The sequence below is a fragment of the Corythoichthys intestinalis genome, chromosome 12 (genome assembly GCF_030265065.1).
Source record: "Corythoichthys intestinalis isolate RoL2023-P3 chromosome 12, ASM3026506v1, whole genome shotgun sequence".
NCBI classification, from domain to species: domain Eukaryota; kingdom Metazoa; phylum Chordata; class Actinopteri; order Syngnathiformes; family Syngnathidae; genus Corythoichthys; species Corythoichthys intestinalis.
The window spans coordinates 2,328,162-2,350,366 of NC_080406.1; the positions used below are offsets into that span (position 1 = coordinate 2,328,162).

The 22,205-nt window shown below is 39.6% G+C and overlaps 1 protein-coding gene across 2 annotated transcripts in view; it reads right to left on the minus strand.

Moving 5' to 3' along the window:
* Positions 1 to 4,215: 4,215 nt before the first annotated feature.
* The window catches only part of LOC130926772 (putative ATP-dependent RNA helicase an3), a 50,039-nt gene continuing 32,049 nt past the window's right edge, over positions 4,216 to 22,205 (minus strand). Inside the window, exons 10-19 of one of the 2 annotated variants that reach the window (XM_057851960.1) lie at positions 21,450 to 21,548; positions 21,187 to 21,347; positions 20,962 to 21,106; positions 18,834 to 18,978; positions 18,628 to 18,678; positions 17,552 to 17,733; positions 11,883 to 12,000; positions 11,643 to 11,796; positions 11,442 to 11,563; positions 4,216 to 7,899 (exon numbers count right to left, since the gene is read on the minus strand). In XM_057851960.1, coding sequence (XP_057707943.1) covers positions 7,814 to 7,899; positions 11,442 to 11,563; positions 11,643 to 11,796; positions 11,883 to 12,000; positions 17,552 to 17,733; positions 18,628 to 18,678; positions 18,834 to 18,978; positions 20,962 to 21,106; positions 21,187 to 21,347; positions 21,450 to 21,548 — 1,263 coding nt within the window. In that variant the 3' untranslated portion in view covers positions 4,216 to 7,813. The remainder of the gene's footprint in view (positions 7,900 to 11,441; positions 11,564 to 11,642; positions 11,797 to 11,882; positions 12,001 to 17,551; positions 17,734 to 18,627; positions 18,679 to 18,833; positions 18,979 to 20,961; positions 21,107 to 21,186; positions 21,348 to 21,449; positions 21,549 to 22,205) is intronic. The other variant, XM_057851961.1, reaches the window with a different exon arrangement.

The window sequence follows — 22,205 nt, forward strand, 5'->3', positions numbered from 1 at the left end:
TCCTTCATTGGAGACCAGTGACAGTTTTGTTTAGTCTTATTCTACCTTATACTGTGCACCTTATGGGGAAACTAAACTTTCTATTCAAATTGGCAGGCAGGGGCATGACTGGGACTCTCATGCAAAAATATGTGGTTGGGACATCTCCATCCTAAAACCTTATTACCAAGTGACATTATACAACACCATTTTAATGGGTGTCACTGGAGCAGCAGTTATGAAAGCATCTCTGAGCATTAGGTGCCATGTGACCAGAGTGACACCAATAAAAGCTGCCAAAAATGGGGCAGGCAGGGTGGAAGTGGGTAAAGTGGATTTACTGTCTAACGGAGGGTGTCGAAACGGCAAATGATGAAATTGTCATTGAATGTGGCTTGCACAAGCTTGAGTATAGCCTACATTCTGTTGCATTCCTCAACTTAACACTTGATGGAGCTAGTCACATCAACAGTGCCTAAGCGCAGAGGTGAATTCCTGACTTGTTGAAATCAATGTAGAAACTGTGGCAAATTTCAGTTTTTTTTTTTTTTTTTTAATGCAATATCCTTCTACCTGTGGTTAATGTTGCTTGTAGCCCTAAACTCCTTCACTACCATTGATAGAGATGGACATCCAATCCAATTAGACTGGGAAGCGAGCAAGAAAAGGTCAAAAACACTGGTCTATAAAATTTTGAAACTGTGCTTAAGAGATGAAAATGACTAAATTGTACTTGCTGTGGTGACATGTTCATTGCCTCAAGTATTCAAGATATTTCATGTTTAAGTTTGATTATAAAGAATTACATCGGTTTTACAAGTTGCTACATTTGAGATGGGTATATGCCACCGCTTATGAAATGTGCCTAGAATAATGTTGTCCACTACAAAAAAAAACAGGATTTAGACAATGCATTGAAAACAGCATATTTTGTCAAAACTTTCGCCTTCACCATTTATAGTCTGACAATTTCCACTTCCATTAATACCAGGGGTTAATTTGTGCTGAATCCTTCCGGAACAGGATCCGGCACCTCTCTATTTTGGACTCCCTGTGTTCCGGGACTTATTTGGGTCAGCCCAAATAAGCACCTCTCGAGTGACATTAAAAAATTTTTTTTTTAAACTTTGGAAATTTGCGGCACCTGGGGAGCAAGCAGCCAGGATCAAACTATTTCAACATGGCAAAAAGACAGCTGCATTTACTGTCTTTTTTTAGAGGAAGATGGTTCAAAAAGAGCCAGAAAAGCAACAACCGGCGATGAGGGCAACTGCAGCGATCATGCTAACGGGTGCTGCAGGAGGCTAGTGCCTCAGCAGCTAGCCAGGTTCACAGCCAGCAAGCTAAGCCGGGGCAGGAGGCTGCTACCGTGGCAGCAGCTGGTCAGGTTCAGCGCCACCCTATAGTGGGGGCCAGCTACATCACCAGCAGTCAGCCAGGTGGACCACCAACACCCGGTGCAACAGGCCAGTACCTTATGGGAAATTCAGGTTTGGGCTGCACAATTTGTAAGGCAGTGGGAACTTTGGGGCCAGAGAACACTGGGGGGATGAATGAACACGCAAAAGAATGGGTTTGTGTCATTTTTAGGGCTGTCAAACGATTGAAATTTTTAATCGAGTTAATTACAGCTTAAAAATTAATTAATCGTAATTAATCGCAATTAATCGCAATTAATCGCAATTCAAACCATCTATAAAATATGCCATATTTTTCTGTAAATTATACATATATTCTGTAAAATAAATTGTTGGAATGGAAAGATAAGACACCAGATGGATATATACATTCAACATACGGTACATAAGGACTGTAGTGGGCATTTCACTCTACTGTCATTTAAATCCGTCTATGCTGTCCTCACTCCGAAGCGTCTACTTTTTTTTAGCTAGACAGCTAGTGAACGACGCCTTAATAATCAAGACTTCCTTTTTCATCTGACTTATTAATAAAATAACCTCAAACCACTGTCCTCTTTAGACCGTCATAAAACTACAAAAATAAAAGTACACAAGCATTGCATACAGGTTCGCTAAACATAAACAAAAAAGCGTCTCATACAAAAAAATAGAACATTTCGTTTACTAACATAATATGTACATTCTTTACAACAACCATACTTACGGACAAATCTTGTCCAAGGATCACATAAGCACAACATTACAACGTAGGCGTCAGCCCGAGACATCGTGCAGCCATATTGAACTGGCAAGAAAAAAATAAACCATGTCGCAAAGCGACCACAAGAGTTCGCTGTTAGACAGCACAAAAAGCCTTGCTGTAAACTTACCAAAAGGCAGAATACTGTCTGAGCGGGACATGTGCGTTAATTGCGTCAAATATTTTGTGTTTAATTTTAAAAATTACCGCGCGTTAACGCGATAATTTTGACAGCCCTAGTCATTTGTAATCTCAGATTTTTTGTTTTGTTTTACAAGTTAGACCTGTTGAGAAACTAATTGCTGACTGTCCCACCAGTATGTATGTGTCTGTAATTGGCCGTGTGCAAAGTATAGCCCAAATAATTGGAAATTGTTGTCATAACATTTATACCATGGATATTTGCTGATATTTTGCTTGTAAAACCTACAGCATGGCAAGTGGGCATTTGCGTGTTGTTTTCAGCACCATTTTATGCGTATGTTCCGAGACCTGTGCCAGTCTAGTCATTCCTGCACCATCATATGTACATTGCGTTCCGGCACCTTATGATTTACAAATTAAGCACTGATTAACACGCATAACTTGCTTGGATTTTAACATTTGGGCCAGATACAGATTTACAGAAGCAGAAGCATTTTTCTTGTCGACCATAAGGACCCATAAAATGTTAAAAAAAAAAAAAAAAAAAAAGTGTAAACCACAAAAAAAATCTCAAGTCAAATAAATCTGAAAAAAAAAATCCTGTGAAAGCAGTGGGTAAAAAAACAAAAGCTGCAGAAAAACCTACAAAACCATGAAAAACTGCAAAAACACACCAAAAAAATCTGGCAAAAAATTTAGACACCCAATCCAATTTGATGCTTTAAAATCAACGCAAAAACTGGAAAAACTGCAAAAAAACTGAAAAGCAATACCTTAACAAAAAAAAAATACATCCTGCGAAAAAAATTGCTAAATCATGAAAAATTGAATAGCAATAAAAATGTGTATGAATTTTTTTTACATTAAATACCCCCCCAAAAATGCAAAAAAAAAATGCTAAAACTGAAAAGCAAGAATCAAGTAGAAAAGTGCAGAAAAAGCCATGAAAAAAATGCAAAACTTTAAAACTGCCAAAAAAACTGAAAATCAATAACAAGCTAAAAAAAAAAAAAAAATCCTGCTAAAAAATTGCAAAATCGTGAAAAATCACAAACACTGAATAGCAATACAAATGCCTATATTTTTTTAACACCAAAAAAAAAAAAAAAAAAAAAAAACTGCGAAAAAAATTCTTGTGAAAAACTGCACAAAAAAAAAAAAAAAGCAGTTATCCCCCCAAAAAAATTCAAGTAGAAAAATGCAGAAGAAGCCGTGGGGAAAAAAATCCTGCAAAAAAAATGAAGCCGCAAAAACTGCAAAAAACACCTACCAAAATCCTGTGGAAAAAAATGCTTAACTGTGCAAAATTGCCCCCAAAAAAATGAAAATCAATAAAAGTCTAAAAAACATAAAACACCCAAAAAATCCTGTGAAAAAAAACGCAAAAACTGAATAGCGTTTAAAATGCCTATAAATTTTTTTAAATAAAAAAAACACCCCAAAAAAGCTGTGAAAAAATTCGCTAGACTGTGCAAAACAAAAAACAACTGAAAAGCAATAATCCCTCCCACAAAAAAAAATGAAGTAGAAAAATGCAGAAAAAGCATGAAAAATTGAAACAAAGCTTGCAAAAAAAAAAAAAACTGCTAAACCTTAAAATACTGCAAAAAACCTGAAAAGCAAAAATGCCTAAAAAAGGAAAATACTTGGGATAAAAAAAACTTTTTTTTCTTCATTGGGCCCCTCCCACTTAAAATGGATTGGATGTCTGGCCCATCAATGGCAGCCAATAATACTTCAAAATTAAAACTCATTTTAAAAACCTTGTGTTGTTTTTCCAGTCCCCTGAAAATGACACGGCGGCCCTAGAGAACCAGTTTATAAAATTTAAGGCTTCAGGAAAAACTTGCAGCATTCCAGGATGAATCTGAAATTCAAATTTATGAAATGCATCTTTTTCCTACAGAAAAAAACACACAAACACAGAAGCAATTACAAATGAAATCTTTATATAATTTCTTCAAAAGAAAACAGCCCATCCAATCAATACCAATTAGAAAGTTTACCGCCCCCCACAGGCAAGGGACGGCATTGCTACAGGCATTTCTCTTTTTAACTACGACAGTAAACATGCTAGAGTCCGCTTTCCGGATAACTTTTGCATCGGAACATATTTATTCAGATAAAAATAATACAAGAGTTATTATTTCCCGAGCTGAGAACGAGCACGGAAAGCTAATACAGAAAGCAAAAAAAGTCCTACGTCTAAAGAGCTCGGCGGTTCCTTCCGGACCGGAACAGGAGAGCGCTATTATATAATGCGAATACAACAATGACAATAAACCACATGTTTCGTTTCGGATTGCCACGCGCCAGACATTCTCGCTGGAGAAAAAAAAAAAAAAAAAAAAAATCATCGGACCAAATCGAGAGTTATTACGCACACGCTAGGAGAATCAGAACACTGACGCTACGCTTAGGAAATTTGTTTTGCTCTTTTAACAGCTTGATCCCAAACCTTGGCATGTTTTTTATTAATTTTCTTTCTTTTTAAAAGAATTTCTGTAATTCTTTTTTTGCAGACCAACTGGGAGAATTTCAATAAATCAGATGACCGGCCCGTCGTAGGCCCTGAACACAGCTGTGGGATTTTATTACCAAGTAGGTACTGAGTCCGATGTTTTTTTTTTAAACATTTAAAAAGCTCACACTACCCGGAATATAGAAATTTCACGCATACAGGTGACATTCAACATTCAAGTGCCAGTGTTTATTTTTTATTTCTTTATTTTTTTGTACTGTCTTTTGGTCAAGTTTTCTGAAACTTTCAAAGAATCACTTTTGAGGCTTACAAAAATAAATATTTGTCAAAAATGTTTAATAAATTACACAAAAACTAGCAGCAAAAGTAGAATCTAGAAATCTGTGCAAATGGCTAAATTCCCCGCCCCACCCCCGACTGCTAAATACCCCCTGGTCCCAAATATTTTTTCTTCTTTTTAAACTTTGACAACCCTTTGTAAACAAGCTGCGTTTTTATTCTTTTGAAACTCCGCCCCCCCAACCGCCGTATTTGGAAGCCTAAGGACACACATCTATAAAACTCTGGATGTGCAATAAAAAGAAAGTTCGTAAAACTCGATGGGCACAACATACACGCGCACGAGCGAGCGAGGGTCTCGACGCGGCGAAATCAAGTAGCACCATTCCACCTTGCCTTCTCCGCGCAATCAGTGCATCTGCTTTAATTCGCACATTTTTTTTTTATATTATTATAAAACATTTACAAGGCACAACACACCTGATGAGAGAATCCGAGCATCGGCAGACAGTACTTTAGATAGCCCCACCCCCTTTCCCCTTGCCGTTACCGCATGGGAAATGGACCCCTCCCCGTCCAGTGCTTACATCTATGACCGCGCCCCTTTTAACCTAAGCCCCGCCCCCTTACTCCCTGGTTGAATTACATTTAAAGCAGAGGAGAGAGACTGTTTTTCTATCGGCTACTGATGAAACCTGCCGTTACTGCGTGGGAAATGGAGCCGTCCCTGTCCAGTGCTTCCGCCAATGACCGCGTCCTTTTCCGCTTAAGCCCCACCTCCTTATTCCCCAGTTGAATTACATTTAAAGCAGAGGAGAGGGACGGTTTTTCTATCGGCTACTGATGAAACCTGGCATTACTGCGTAGGAAATAGACTCTTCTCACCGTTACTGCATGAGAAATGGAGCAGTCCCTGTCCAGTGCTTACACCAATGACCACGCCCTTTTCTGCTTAAGCTCCACCTCCTCATTCCCCAGTTGAATTACATTTAAAGCAGAGGAGAGGGATGGTTTTTCTATCAGTTACTGACGAAACCTGCCGTTACCGAGTGGGAAATGACTCCCTTCGCCGTTACCGCATGAGAAGAGGAGCCGTCCCTCTCCATTGCTCGCACCGATGATTGCGCCGCTTAAGCCCCGCCTCCATATTCCCAGGTTGAATTACATTTAAAGCAGGGGAGCGGGACGGTTTTTCTATCGGTTACTGACGAAACCTTTTGTTACTGCGTGGGAAATGGACTCTTCCCGCCGTTACTCCTTACTCTGTGGTTGAATGACATTTAAAGCAGCGGAGGGGGACAGTTCTATTGACTACTGGTGAAACCCACCGTTACCGCGTGGGAAGTGGAGCCCTCCCCGTCCAGTGCTTACATCGATAACTGCGCCCCTTTCCGCTTAAGCTTCACCTTCTTACTCCCTGGTTGAATGACATTTAAAGCAGAGGAGAGGGACAGTTTTTCTGTCAACTCCTGGCAAAACCCACCGTTACCACGTGGGAAATGGAGCCCTCCCCTTCCAGTGCTTGCACTGATGACCATCCCTCTTTCAGCTTTAGCCCCGCCTCCTTACTCCCTGGTTGAATGACATTTAAAGCAGAGAGGGACGGTTTTTCTATCGAAAAACCCCTGCTTTAAAGCAATGAACTTCTCCCTCCCGCCCCCCACAAAAAAAAAAACGCAGCTTGAAAAAGAGAAAATGTTTAAGCCTACGACTCACGTGACCTTTCACCTTGACCAAAAAACATAACACTTGCACATGCGGACCGTCGCGGTGCGAAATACGTGCCCCCTCCCGATGCCCTGGTCCTTTTAACGCAGCCCGCTTTCACCGTTTACGCAGGCCTTTTTTTTTGTTTGGATGCGTACGCAGAACCAAAAAAAAAAAACTGACTCAGGTTTTGTTTGTCTCTACAATTTTTTGTACATTGAAAATGTTTAAGTTAAAAAAAAAAAAGTGAAAAACCGCCCACTTTACGCAGTAGCGCTCGGTAACGTGGTAGCTGCCGTAACACTGTCAAGTCAATTGAAATAAAGGAAAGAAAATGATGGAGTTACAAGTCTGTTGGACTTCAGCCGTTGTCGGCTCCGAACCGGGCGACGCGGGTTTAAGGGCGACGCTCATTTCCGTCGCAAAATCGAAAGGAGCCAGTCCAGGATAGAGTGAGCAAAAGAAAAACAAATGAAAATGCGGAGAATTCAGAGCGGCACAGTGGGCCCGTCAGCTGTTTGCTAGAAAATTTTCAGATTCAAATGGAATCGTGACTCGGAAAGAGCCACAAAACCCCCGTTTTTTTGCCAAGGTTTGATTACATTCCAGCTTATTTTCTCTTAATTTTTCTTTTTTTTTTAAACCTTTCTAATATTTGCCACCATACTTAACAGTCAAAACGAAAATTGGAGCTCTTGGCCGGTTTTTCCATCTGGTGAAATGAGGACGCAGATTTCAATTGAAAAAGGCAGAGAACCGTGAACATGCGAGTCATCCCGCGGCGTGGCCGTTTTCGGGGAGGAGAGAACTCCCCGCCGCTTCAGTGTCGGCGTCCGTATTCACGCGAGGTGCTGCCGACTTTCCTTAGCGTCACGCCGCACTCGTGTGATTGTTTAGAGACAAGCGCCTGGTCGAGAACCGGGCTTGTGAATGAACTGTGTCAGTGAAGCTACACAGGGAGGGTTGTTATGGTCTGGCGTTTTTTTTTGTTTGTTTGAATATATATTTTTTTAAACATGTGGTTTCCCATCAGGGTGGCATGGCAACCTACTCCTTTGCTGACTAGTTGCCCCACCAGTCCACACTTCCTGAGTGGCTGTAATTTCCTCCGTAGCCGTCGTTGCTGTAGAAGTTGCCTCCGAAGCCTCCTGGAGGAACAAACGGTAAATTAGTACAACTTAATACTGAACACACAATGTAGGCACCCTTTAAAATGAAGTGGTAAAAGAAAATACTTGTGGAAAGATAACACACAAAAATCATAGGTAGTGGTAATGAAATGTAAGTTCTTTTGACTTAGAAACCTAAAGAATCATTCTGTTTACTACCTTCAATGGGGTGCATATTTGTGTTTTTTAGGCAAGGTGATTGCCACCTTGCATATTGTTATTATTGAGTAACAGTGTTGCACTAATCATTAATTTATGAAAGTAAGACCAGAGAGCAATATGACAGCAAATCACCATGAGCCTGGCTGACTACCTTCTTCATCTGACTGACTTGACTGGCTGGCTAGCTAGCTGGTTGGATGACTGACCTGCTGACAGACTACCGTAATTTTCAGACTATAAGCCGCTACTTTTTTCCTTCATTTTGATACCTGTGGCTTATAGTCCAGTGCGGCTTATATGTTGATTTATTCGAGTTAATAGGTAACACTTTATGTGACAGCGGCATCATAAGACAGTCATAATTATGACATGATACTATAATGAGCATTACTGAATGCTTATGTCATTAAGTGTCATCCAGGAAATTATGTCACTAGCTTCATTTATTTCCAGCTTGAATTTTTGCATCCATTCAAAAGTGAAATCCTTTGCTGGATAACACTAAATGACATCTGTTATAAGCATTTATTAATGCTCAGGACAGTGTCATGTCAATAATTATGATTGTCTAATGACAGTCTTATGTCGCCACTGTCAAATAAAGTGTTAGCAAATACCATAACTAACAATTGATGAAACAACTGGAACAGTAACTGAAGAAATAATTACCACAGAACATGAATTTTGATTAAAATATACATCTGTACAATGCAATGCATGCTAGGACGCATGTTGGATGACAACAGTGTTTACAGCAGGTGGCAGCAGGGGTTGCCTGTCTCCACCAAGGGAGCAGTGATGGCCAAATGAAGCTTTTTGAAGGAATGAAGCTTTGCAGCCAATTGGTTCAAAGATTCATGGTGGTTCATTTGGTGTTATGAGTCGTATGATGCCGCTGTCAAATAAAATGTGACCGTTTACTATCTTTTGGTGTAAATATCCCATAAAACAGTGAGGATAGTTGCGGCTTATAGTCCAGTGCGGCTTATCTATGAACAAATGCCGTTTTCGGGCCAAATTTGGCGGGCTGAGGCTTATAGTCAGGTGCGCCTTATAGTGCGAAAATTAGGGTATTTGGTTTACAGACTGACTGACTACCTTTTCTCATGTTTATTTTAGTTTCAAACAGTACATGCACTTTCTTCTTTCATTATCACTTTAAGAACAGAACTGGAGTGTTGTATAAATAAAATGCTCTTAATTAGTGCTGCAACTATTAATCGATTAACTCGAGTATTCGATTAGAAAAAAATATTGGAATTAAATTTTATTGCTTTGAGTATTCGTTTAAAGTGGCGTTGTAATTGATTATTTTGAAAGTGTTTGCACTTGGTTTTATTGATTAGGGTGGATACACTGTCCTCTGGTCTGCCTCATTCTACATGGCTGAATCCAACTGCTCCCTGTTAAGACCAACGCAAGTTTTTGTCCAAAGCTAACAATTTAGTTTATAGGAATATTTAGCCGTTTTTTATGGGAATATGTGTCTGAAACATTTGTTAAGAGCACTGTTAAAAAAACGTCTGCCTTTTATAGCATATAAGCTAGCGGAGTTTTGTTATGTATGTTAACCAACTGTTCTTTTGTTGTACATAGATTCTAATTTGTTTTTTTTTTTATACAGTATGAGGCTCAGCTCAGGTATTTTAATTTTTCATGTTCCTTATCCGATTACTCGATTAGTCGAACTAACTAGTTTTTCGATTAATCGACTACTGAAATAATCGTAGCTGCAGCCCTATTCTTAATCCCAAGGGATTGTTCTGTGTGTATTAACAGTTAAATTCACTAGCACTTTCAGTTCTAATAAAGAAAAAATAATAGACATTTCGAATACTTTGTCAATTATGCACAAAAAAACAAACAATCGATATTGGAAAATCAGGTTTGAGAGAAAATAATCAGGATTTTCTTGATAGGCAAAATCAAACAGCCCTACGTGCCATTATCGATTTCTTTTCATAAACAACATCATGCATTTTCGTGGGTAACTGTGGCGCAGAAAGAGGATCGGTTTCAATTCCAGCTCCCAACTGTGCCGATTGCAGTCACATCGTTGAGCAAGATACTCCACCCTACTTGTTTGGTAAATGGACAGTACTTATATAGCAAGGCGCTGCAAATTACAGTACAGTGCCATGCCCAAGGGCACTTCAACAGTGGGCAGTCATAGCCGGGAATCAAACGAGCTACCAACTGGCTGCCTGTTTGTGTGTAAGTAGCGTGTGAACGAGTGGTTGATGGTGGTCAGAGGGGCCCATGGCGCAGGCTGGCTGCCTCACTTCTGCCAGACTTCCCCAAGGCAGCTGAAGCTAACCACCACCAAGTGCGGCGTGAAAGAATAATGCAATGTAAAGTGTCAGTGTCTAGAAAAGCGCTAAATAAACCCAATGTATTATTATTATTTAACTTCCAATCAATCTTGTTTGTAACTGCTAAGGCAATAATTTAAAAAAAAAAAAAAAAACAATCACAAACACATCAATAGTATTTTGTATGAGGTATAAGGACACTGACAAATGAATTTTCTGGACTTTTTTATCATCCCAATACCTTTTAATGCATCAACTCTGAATGTGAGCTTTCACTAAAACGGTATTTTTTTCCTTTCGGCTTTTCCGGCTGAATTCACTCACAAAGCAGAGTAATGAGGCCATCTAGAGGCTACAACAATACTACACAGCGACTGTATGAAATTTCAATATAAATTTCGCTCCTTTCCACATTAATGTAGCAAAGAGCAACAAACATTACCATCGTTAACATTGCGTTGTGCCCGCAGAATGAAAATACCCGACAAAGTGCACTTACTAACACATATATTAACACACATATAAATGACCAAGTATATCTGCGACAAAATTCTAGTGTGGATAACAAACTTTGGACTAGCAATGTACCAATAACATATCTGCATGAGAGTGCGAGTCATCTGAATTTGAGTCCTGATTTGATGCCGCGGAAATGTGTTAAGACAATAAAACTCATTCCAACTTTATAGCCATATGAAATGGCTAATCTACTTAATTAATGGACCTTGAGTCCTTCCTTATAAGCTGACTGCAACTTTCCGAATAACTTTGTAGCTCATCCAAACGCATTAAGCGTAGAATGTAATTCATAGCTAATGCTTTTCAATGACTACCTTACCAATTTAGAAGTTTATTTGTTTACCTAACAGATTATTGCAAAGCTAAAGCTACAAACGAGCTTTTTTGTGGATGTTATCCAGTTTGACTTTGAATAAAATGCCTCATTGACTTTAATTGTGCCTTCAAAGTTCAGCTAAAATTAATCCAACACTTCAAAAATGGTAAGAAACCTCAGTGTCAAGATGGACAACTTGTCACATGACCAACCTCCGCCGAAGCCTCGATTGCCTCCGTGTCCGCCGGTGTTCCGGCCTGTGCGGTTGCTGCCGAAGCCTCCGGATCCTCCCGGTGTCTGTCGGTAGTCGCGAGCGCCGAAACCGCCGGAGAATCTACGATGGGGAACAAATAAAAGTTGTGTAAGTTTTCCAGCATGTTAAGCGCTAGGCTTGTCAATGGTGTGCAAGTTACCTCTTGGAGCGACCGCGGCTGCTGCTCTTATGCTGGTGCTCATAGGCCAGGCTCTCGAGCCAGGAGGGGACCTCCTGCTTGGCCTCCACCAAAATATCAAGTAAATCTTTGGTTATGTTGCTGTTTTTGTCGTTAAAGAACGACGTGGCCAGACCTGCGGGTAAAACACGTATTAATTCGACGGCGTCATCGGTGTGGAAACCAGAGCGGCGAATAATACGTAGAAAGATTCATTCGTACCGAGGTTGCCCACACGTCCCGTACGGCCAATACGGTGAACGTATTCTTCAATGTCGCTGGGCAGGTCAAAGTTGATGACGTGCTTGACATTGGAGATGTCCAGACCTCTTGCAGCCACCTAGAAAATGTAGAACACAGTTTTGTCATCTATTCAAGATCAAAACCCTTTCAGGGACAGTGGAAATCTCCTTCAAAAGTGATCATTAGCTGAACTCATCCACTGCCAGCCCAGGTAATAAGAGTGTGTTGTTGTAGTTGGTTAAAGAGGGAGATTAATATTGAAAACACCTAATGACTGCAGTAGATGTCCAATCCATTTCAACTAGGAGCTACCGATCGCTTCCAACCCCTCCCAGTTGAAGTGGGTTGGATATCTATTGCCGTCAATGGCAGGCCAAGAGTTAAGCTATGTGAGGTAACAAGAGACAAAAAAGAAAAACAAAAATTAACCAATTTTCTACAATTTGTTTTATTTATTGACATCGTATTTTTTCGGTTTGCTTTTTGCATTTTTTTTTTAAACTGCCTTTATTTTGCTTTTAAGAACATGAAATAAACACTTAAAATGTAAACATTTTCGACTGTTAAAATGCCTCTTAGCTCTTTGGTTAGTTTAGTGACTGACTACTGAAATACACACACAGTAGTAAAAAAAGTTACTTGGCAAAGTAACTGGTTGTTACCTTTCAAGTTTTTTCTTTCTTTTCATTTAAAAAAAAAAAAAAAACCTAGTAGTAGTAACCTTTGCCATGTTTGGAGGTCATTTTAATGTTCTGAATTGAATCAGCCATTAAAAGTTGATAAAATTGCTCCCGTTTTTGCATTAGTTCCCTTCTGTCTACTTTCGACGTGAAAATTTTAAAACCGTTTCATCATTTAAAGATAGACTCAAGTCAAGATTTTGCCGAGTTAGGAGTATTGGATAAAAAGTTACTTAGGTTTACTAGTAGAGCTGGGAGTCTTTGGGCACCTAACGGTTCGATTACGATTACGAGGCTCAAATTCCATTATAAAACGATTATTGATGCACCCCCCTCCTTTTTTTTACAATTTTTTAAAAATGTTTTGTACATTAGTTCCAAAATTGTTCAAAAATACCCAGGCTAAACCAAACTACTATTTCAGTATCAAGTTCACATATAGCAGTAAACAAATATACAAAAATAACAGTAAATAAACTCCAGTCCCCATTCTGTAGCAGCAGCAGCTTTAAACTACATTCAATTAATTTAATGTTGTGAATCAACCGTTAAAGTTGTTAAAATTGCTCCCGTTATTCCTTAATTGTCCTTTTATCTACTTTCGACATGTGAAAGTTTTAAAACTATTTTAAAGATAGATTCAAGTCAATATTTTACCGATTTAGGCGTATTTTAGATAAAGAGTTAATTAGGTTTGCTTGGCAGGTTCGCTACAACAGCCTTGCAGGGAAGTGTACTGCTTTAAGATGGCGGCCGTTTACTAACGCCTGCATCTAGCTTTTTGTAGGTGTGCTGTTAACGCTACCGAATCTATATTGCATCTAGTCCTATATAAATGAGATCTACCGTAACATTATGCAGTCAGGTATGTTTTTTTTTTTTTTTTTTTTTTTTAATCTCGTGGCATGAGTTGAGCTAGAGCCGTGAGTTGAGCATTGGCATTACCCGAGGGGCCGGGTAATGAGAAGCATGATGTTTAGCTACTCTCTCTCCGTTCCTCATTGACCGCGCTGAGTGTGTTGTACTTCCGCTTTACTTGGCATTAGGGCTGTCCCAAACGACTAATTTTCTCCCGATTAGTCAGCAGACTATTTTTACGATTAGTCGACTAATCTAATAATTATTTTTTTTAATTTTTTTTAACTAATTTAGCAATGAAATTTTTGTTGACGCTTATCAATTTAAAAAAAACATATTGGAACACTCAAATCATTTATTAAAGTACAAATAAACACGTAAATAACAATAATAAATCACAAATAAACAATGAGTTCAAATGCTGATAGAATTAACTAGTGTAGCATCCCGATTGAAAAGATGGTCTCTTAAACTGATGGTTCACAACTTTTATTCCATCCTTGATGTAAACACACCGTAAGAGCTACGGCGCACACAAATAAAGCAACACAATTAGAAATTAACAAAAACTTTTCACATTTTTCCTTCTAAACCTTATTTATATATCAATGAATTGCCTATATGAATTGCCTTTACCTTATTACCTTATCATTGACAATCTCTCCCTTGAGTGCAATCACTGTATATACTGTATATATTTATGACCTTTTAACCTTATATAATTTTCTATACCATAAAATAAACCATAACATAAACCTTTCAATTAGCATTAAGAACAATACTAATAGCACTTATAGGCCCATTGTCAATGAATCATTATTATTTAGTAAGGCGACAGCACCCTCTGGTGTACAAAAAATGAAAAAAAAAAAAAAAAAAAAAAAAACCTTACAAACTGCGTGAAGGCGCTTGAGGTGTTTATTCACGGCCGACGTGCAGCTAAACTTGGCACTGAAGAGACAGGACGGAAGAGTGTACTCTCCTTTGTTTCTTTGAAATAAGTCAATGTTTTGGACACTGGTGCGCTTTTTTTGGCTTTGTGCCGCTTCCCCTGCTTGCAAACAGACCATCCGACATTCTAACTTTCCACGCATATATATTTTTTAACCCTTCATTTACCGTCGACGGCATGTTGTGCTCGTCGACGGATTTACGTCATCGATGACGTCGACTACGTCGACTAGTCGGGACAGCTCTACTTGGCATATTTCAATCATCGGAATTTGGATGTTTGTGAATCGTTCTCAAATCTTCCACGGCCGAATCGCTAATAATCTAAGAATCGGAAATTTTGCACATCACTATTCACTAGGAAGGTTCACTACAACAGAGCCTTTCTGAGAAGTATACTGCTCTAAAATGGCGGCTGTTTACTAACGCTCCTGAGTGTCATTTCGTATGTAGTTCTATATGCATGAGATATTTAGGCGTAGGTTGTAGGCTGTCGGCTACAGTCAGGAAATATTGGAGCCACCTAGCCTAGCATTGCGTTTGCTACAGCGTCACAACAAACACTCTTCCCTCTCCGTGTCTGACTTTTCTCGCGTCATTCAACCAACATATTAACGAACGGAGGGAAAAAAAACGTAATGCACGAAAAACGTACAGAATTTGTGTGATTTGTGTACACTGCTCACTTGTACAAATTGCGAGACCGTACAACTTGACAGGTATGAATTATAGTGGACCGTCACAGTTAGGTAGTAGCACTCTGTAGCACGGGACGTCCAACTATCAGTGGTCACGGCGAAACTATGTGCTTCAGCGAAGTCCCCTTCGATGGCTTTGCGTGCCATTTCATAAATGTCGGGGAATACGTTGTTGGAGAAATATGTCCGCGAGGGAACAATGTAACGCGGGTCAAGCGTTGCAAGGAAGCCCGCCGTGTGTTTTCACTGGTATTATATCTCCAGTGTTGTCCTGCTCTGAGAAAGTGATAACTGTGCGTGATGCCGGCTGAGGTGCCGGAGTCATGTTATAAGTGTTGCCATTAGCATAGGGAACAAGCGCAGAGCAATGCTTGCAACATTTTTTTTTTTCCTTCAGTATTTTCTCTCCCTCCTATTTTGTCTCTCTCCGCATTGTAGTCCACGGGGAAAGCGAAATGCTGCCACATCGCAGATTTGAAAGAAGCCAGTGCTACCTCAAAATTCGGTCTCTCCACTCCTCCGCTCGCCATAGCTTTTTGTTTTCTTGTTTCACTTTCACTTCGCTCGTAAGTGAGAGAGGGCGTCACTTGGCTTCTATTACACAAGTGCTGGACGGCGATCGGACATTTACTTGCGGCGGGGCAGGAATTTCTCCACAGCTGTGCTTCACGTCACACACAGGCACACAGAGCTCGACAATTCATTCCACAAGCGTTCGGAATAAATTAATTGCAAAACCGAAAAAGGCGCGGTTCATAAAGGCGTATTGAACCGTACAGGGCGAACCGTACGGTTCGGCTTTGAATTCTTGGACCACTCTTACTTAACATCTATATGCTTCACAGTATGACATCTCCTATCACGCCTATGCAGATGACACACAACTGTACATTTCTGTGTCCCCATATGATTATAGTCCCTTAGTCTCCCTGAGTAAATGCATTCATGAAATCAATGAATGGATGTGCCAGAATTTTCTCCAGTTAAATGTGGAGAAGACAGAGGTGATCATTTTTGGGCCAAAAAAGGAAAGGTCAAAGATAAGCAGGCAACTTAGCTCAATGTCACTTACAGCTACAAATCAAGTCAGAAACCTTGGCGTAATTATTGACTCAGACCTAAAATTTGATAGCCATCTAAAGTCTGTCACTAAATCCGCTTATTACCACCTAAAAAATATTACCAGAATTAAGGGGCTTCTGACTCAACAAGACATGGAAAAACTTATGCATGCATTCATTTTCAGCAGATTGGACTATTGCAACAGTATATTTACGGGTCTTGATAAAAAATCAGTCAGGAAGCTGCAGCTAGTACAGAATGCTGCAGCCAGAGTCCTCACAAATACAAGGAAGCTGGACCACATTACACCGGTTTCGAAATCGCTACACTGGCTTCCAGTGAGTCAAAGGATAGACTATAAAATACTACTGCTCGTCTACAAAACACTTAATGGCCTTGGACCAAAATTTATACTTGACTTGTTAGATTCCTGAGACATCTAGACCCTTAAGGTCGTCTGGAACTGGTTCTGCATGTTCCAAGAACAAGAACCAAGCAGGGTGAGGCAGCATTTAGTTATTATGCTCCTCACCTCTGGAACAAGTTACCTGAACGTCTGAAGTATGCTCAAACTGTTAGCTCTTTTAAATCAGGGCTAAAAACGCTTTTGTTTAGCACTGCATATCCATAACTGTCTATATATTTCAATCTACTTGCTTTCTATTCCTCTTGTGCTTAGCTCCATTGCTGATTTCAATTATTAGTAATAGTATTTGTTTTATTTTTCTTTCTTTTTATTCTATGTTTTTAAATGCGATTTTTATATATAATTTTATTTCCAATTTTGATTGTCTTGGTTTTTACATTGTATTGATTTTAATGTTCCAATTTTGATTGTCTTGGTTTTTACGTTGTATTGATTTTAATGTGATTTTTATGATCTTCATGTGATGTAAAGCACTTTGAATTGCCTTGTGTTGAATTGTGCTATATAAATAAATTTGCCTTTCCTTGCCTTGAACCGCACTGCTAGTCGTAACCCGTGGACTACCGTATTTAAATATGAAATACAATACAAAATACATGAGAATAAAACCAATATTACAAATGGATTTCAAATGATGTCTGTAAAATATTGGAACAACATATTGGCCTTTTATTTTGAATTGTTTTCCTTCAATGGATTAATTTTTTTTCTTCAAATTTGTCTTAATACATATTTAGGATTACAGTAGTGATATTGTTATTACTTATTGGCATTTTTTGTAAAAATGTTTTTTAGGTTTAAATTTTTTTTTCTTCTCCAAAATGGATCCTTCAATTTTTTTCATTAATTTAATTTTTTTTTTTAAATTGCCCATCACAAAAGATTACACTACTAGCAATTGGATGTCAATTGGGAGCTGCAATTTTGTGCTTTTGAATGATTTTTAAAAAATATATTTTTTTTTTTACTTACAGCTGTGGCCACAAGGATCGGGCAGCGTCCTGAGCGGAACTGGTGCAGCGCCTCCTCGCGATCTCTCTGCGAGCGATCGCCGTGGATGCTGGTGCAAGCGTAGCCCTCGTGATACAGAAAGTCTTCCAAAGCGTCTGCGCCTTTTTTGGTCTCCACAAAAACAAGAGTCAGCGAGTCCTTGCCTGTGGGGATAAAGACAAAAAAAACAACAACAAAAACATGACATTCCCATTTGCTGCTTTTCTGCTGGGAACCTATAGGTCATGACAAAAACAAATGAAGAAAATGATAAAAGGGATCCGACTAGCGTATTTTTCGGACTATAAGCCACCTTTTTTTCTCTCCGTCTTCAAAACCTTCCATGGAAATCTTGAAAACGCGTTTTTTTTTTTTTTAATTTGAAAGCGGCAGAAGGGAAGGGTTACATGCAGATATCAAATTTTGGTGGTGCTGCCACCTACACATTGGAAATGCATACATCAGCAAATTGGAGGCTTCATGCACTTTTGCGCTTCAGTGTACACAGTTCTGCCTCCCCCCCCCCCCCACACATAATTGTAAACGTGGAATTAAAAGAACGGCAGAACGCCACTTTTTTGTTATTGCGTAAGATTGGTGTCATGTAAACGTGGCCTTATAGTCAGGTGCGGCATATATATGGATTTTGATGTATATTTTGTCAAATTTAGGCTGTGCGGCTTATAGTCCGGAAATTACCGTAACGTACGGTTTTAACCAAGTCAGAAAAAGAATAACTAGATTTAGCAAAAATAGCTATCAGGATAAAAAGCTTAATGGCAGAGGACTTGATGAAAAGGAGAGGTCATTTGACTTCGCGTTAACAGCCAATCTCCATTGCGTAACAAAAAAGAAGTTTCACTTTGTCTTTCCTTAAGCATGAGCACATTCTCATTTTAACCCAAGCGGACAGCCATGTTTAAACAGCTCACCTCCACACTTTGGAAATAAAAAGTGAGCAGTATGTCGGCTGGGGAGTAAGGGAGCAAATAAAATAAGAAGTGGGGGTGAGATTTGGGATGTGATGTTTTTTGGGGGGGGCGTGTTTTCACACTCACCTGGCTTTTCTGGGGCATCTGTCCCATTTTCCTGAACCTCATTGGGCATAACTAAGATAAAAAACCAAAACCAGGCCAGTGTAAGCCTGCGCGGTATACAGCGTTCAGATTTTATACAGACTGCCGACTTAACACGGGGCACCACAGGGCAGACTCCTTGAGACTTTTGATTTCTGTGACGAAACGTAATGAACGGCTTCGCTCACCTGTGGCGTTCAGCAGGTCCAAGAGGAAGGACCTCTTGTCAGTCTCCTCCACCCAGACCACCTTCTGGGTGATGTTTTCAGAGGTGGACCCGACGCGGCCGACGGCCAGGAAAATGTAATCCTCCAGGAAATCGCGTGCAAGAATCTTCACAAAACAAACACACGGTGTTTAGGACCGATTCATTTCTTTTTAAACCTTGATAGGGCACTCATTAGCTACCATTGATGGTACCAGAGGTCCAGTCCGTTTTGACTTGGAACATTAGTTCGTTCGCCCCTCCCTGTCAAAACTGATTGGACCTCTTGCGCCGTGAATGACAATGAAAAGTGAGCGCTCGAATTAAACGTTTTTTTCATTTTTATTAGAGATGCACAGAGAATTCATTCAATTAAATTTTTTTTATTATGGTTTTAAGCATTAGGAATTTAAAAAATGATAATCTGGATTATTAGCTTTTATATTCACTTCAAAAATAAAATACAGGTAAGTCCCCAGGTTACGACGTACTCGACTTACGCGATTGACGATACAACACTGGAGTCTCGTCCGCCATTTTGTCTCCAGTCGTTTTTCGTTTTCTAGTCGCATAAACAGTACCTTATTATACCTCACAATATTAATTTTTTTGCTTTGCTTCATTAATATGATGTGTTCTGTCCTCACTAAACGTGAAGTTTAGCTTTAGACATCAAATAATTGTGCTTTTTGAAGCTTTTGACTTCCTTCACTTTGAACAATTAGTAAAACTAACACATATGTGCACTTACAGTATGTTCAAAATGACATATACTTTAATGATAAAACACTTGACACAAAACAATTGGTGTCCATCCAGTCTGATCAATATGTAAATTCAGTATATTAAATTAGCCTAATTTGCCCACTAAAGTCCGCTACCTTAAATGCTACAAATGTTAACGTATTTACAATTCTCACAGCAAATCGCTCACACGAACTGTAGCAGTAAACTTAATTACAAATGCATACACAAACATATTAGCTGAAACAACTTACAACCTTATGTGAGCCAAACCACAGTGCAGCTGTCCTTTACGTCAGACAGCAGTCTGCTCCTGAGGCCATGTCTACACGTAGCAGGGTATTTTGAAAAAGTTGGAACTTTTTCTACGGTTTGGCCCATCATCCACACGCACATTTAAACGAGGGTTCTTAAAAACTGCGCTCAAAGTGAAGATGTGCGACTTTTGTGTTTGTGGCGCCATCATGTGGACACTGATAACCGAAGATTTAACTGTGGAAAAGTCACCAACTGCGACAAACCTTGTCCCTACGTCACATATGAGATCAGTGTTCCAACATTTGGAGTAAATTAGGTTCTTTTTTTTTTCTCTTCCATTTATTTACAAATTCTTGCTGCGCTTCATTTTGAAGAACACATGCGAAGGATGGGGGTATTATGGACACTTATTTTTTGCGCATTGTTATAAATCTAATTAAAAATGAATGAATGCGGTTGGCTGTGGAAGCTTTTGTTTTCTACAAATGTGATTTACCCCCCCCCCCCCCCCCCCGACATATTAGGGCACAATCCTCGGTTAAAAAAAAAAAAAAAAAAAAAAAAAAAAAAAAAAAAAACCCTACTAGATGTAGACATGGCCTCAGTCATAAGGTGGCAGTCCAGCCAAACCCACCGCTGCCACCAGAGGACAGTGTATTCTCCATCAATAAACAAAATACAATACTTTTGGACTTTTTTGGATGGTTATTTTGTGGTACTTAAAGGGTAACTTATGGGGAAATTCGGTATACGTCGCCAGCGTAGGAATGGAACTTGCTCGTAACCCGGGGACTACCTGTACTTTGAATATTAATTGGTTTCGGTTTCCAGCCACAGTTTAGGGCAAGATTTTCCATTTCGGTGCATCCCTAATTTTTATTTGTCCATAAAAAATATACTGTATGAAAACATTAAAAAAGACAATAATGATTCATTACAACTTAGACCTGGTTCCTTAATAGTAACATTTGGTATAAAAGTGTGATGAACCAAAATAGGATGTTCATGCATATGGATAGCAGGTGTAACTTCTGAGCAAGTTCTTTTAAACTACAAAAACTTGACTATAAAGTGCTAACCAAGTTTTAGTGTTTTTATTCAGTATTTACCTGAATTTCCTTGGGGAAGGTGGCGCTAAACATCATTGTCTGACGGATGCCCTTAGGCGGCATGGTGTCTTGCTCCACAATGCGTCTGATCTGTGGCTCAAAGCCCATGTCCAACATGCGATCAGCTTCATCTAGCACCAAGTAGCTACACATTCAAAAATTAAAGCATCAATGTTTACATTTCAGAAATCCTCCTGTTTCAGTGCATTGTGGTATTATACTGACTTGCAGTAGTCCAGCCCAATTTTGCCCCTCTCCATCATGTCTACCAGGCGCCCCGGAGTGGCAACCAGCAAGTGGCAGCCTCTCTCCAAGTCCCTGATCTGCTGACCGATGTCCGCGCCACCGTATACCACGCACGGGCGCACACGTGAGCGGTAGGCAAACTAGAGTGGGACAAGGAAGCGCGTGATTCTTATTAGTACAGTTATGCAAAGCTGCACAATGTGTTGTGTTACTGATGATGGCTGCAGGCAGCGAGTGCTCACTTTTCTGGCCTCATCGTAGATCTGCAGGGCCAGCTCTCTGGTGGGAGCAAGGACCAGGGAGATGGGGTACTGCTTACGACGCCCATATCTTCCATTTTCCTATTAGGTTTGTAAAGACATCATTCCGTTCAGTCAGTCATTCCATGTATTGAATACCGTTTTCCATTAGGGTTTGCCCAAATATCGAAATGGTGATGATATATCGTGATACTTTGCATCCCAAAAGGTTATCGATATGCTCGCGGCAAGAATCGAGATATTGTTTTAAAAAGGTGTCAATGTTTGAAAACAAATAAGGACCAACAAGTTGCTCCCCTATAATAGTGTCTCAGTTAACTCTATGGCTGCCATTGAGGCGCTGGGCGCCCAATCTATTAAGACTGGGACAGGTCAATGACCTTCGAAACCAGAGCATGCACAGTCAATCTTTATGATTTTCAGGGCATTTACAGTTCACTTTCTGCTCATTTTAGGACATATACAGGTCACTTTTTGTTGAGTTTGAGTCACTGTCCATTCATTCCTGGGTCACTTCCTGTTATGTAACCCAAAATCAACAGGAAGTCACCCATAATTTGCACCAAAATCAACAGAAAAAGACTGAATATCAACTGGAAATGGCCCAAAATGACCTCGTCGCCTGGGATTGGCAGCCACTGAGAAGGGGTTCATTTGCCTCCACCCACCCAGTTTAAATGGATTGGACATCTTATAATAAATTTACAACAGAAGGATGAAGATAGCTTATCTTTGTAT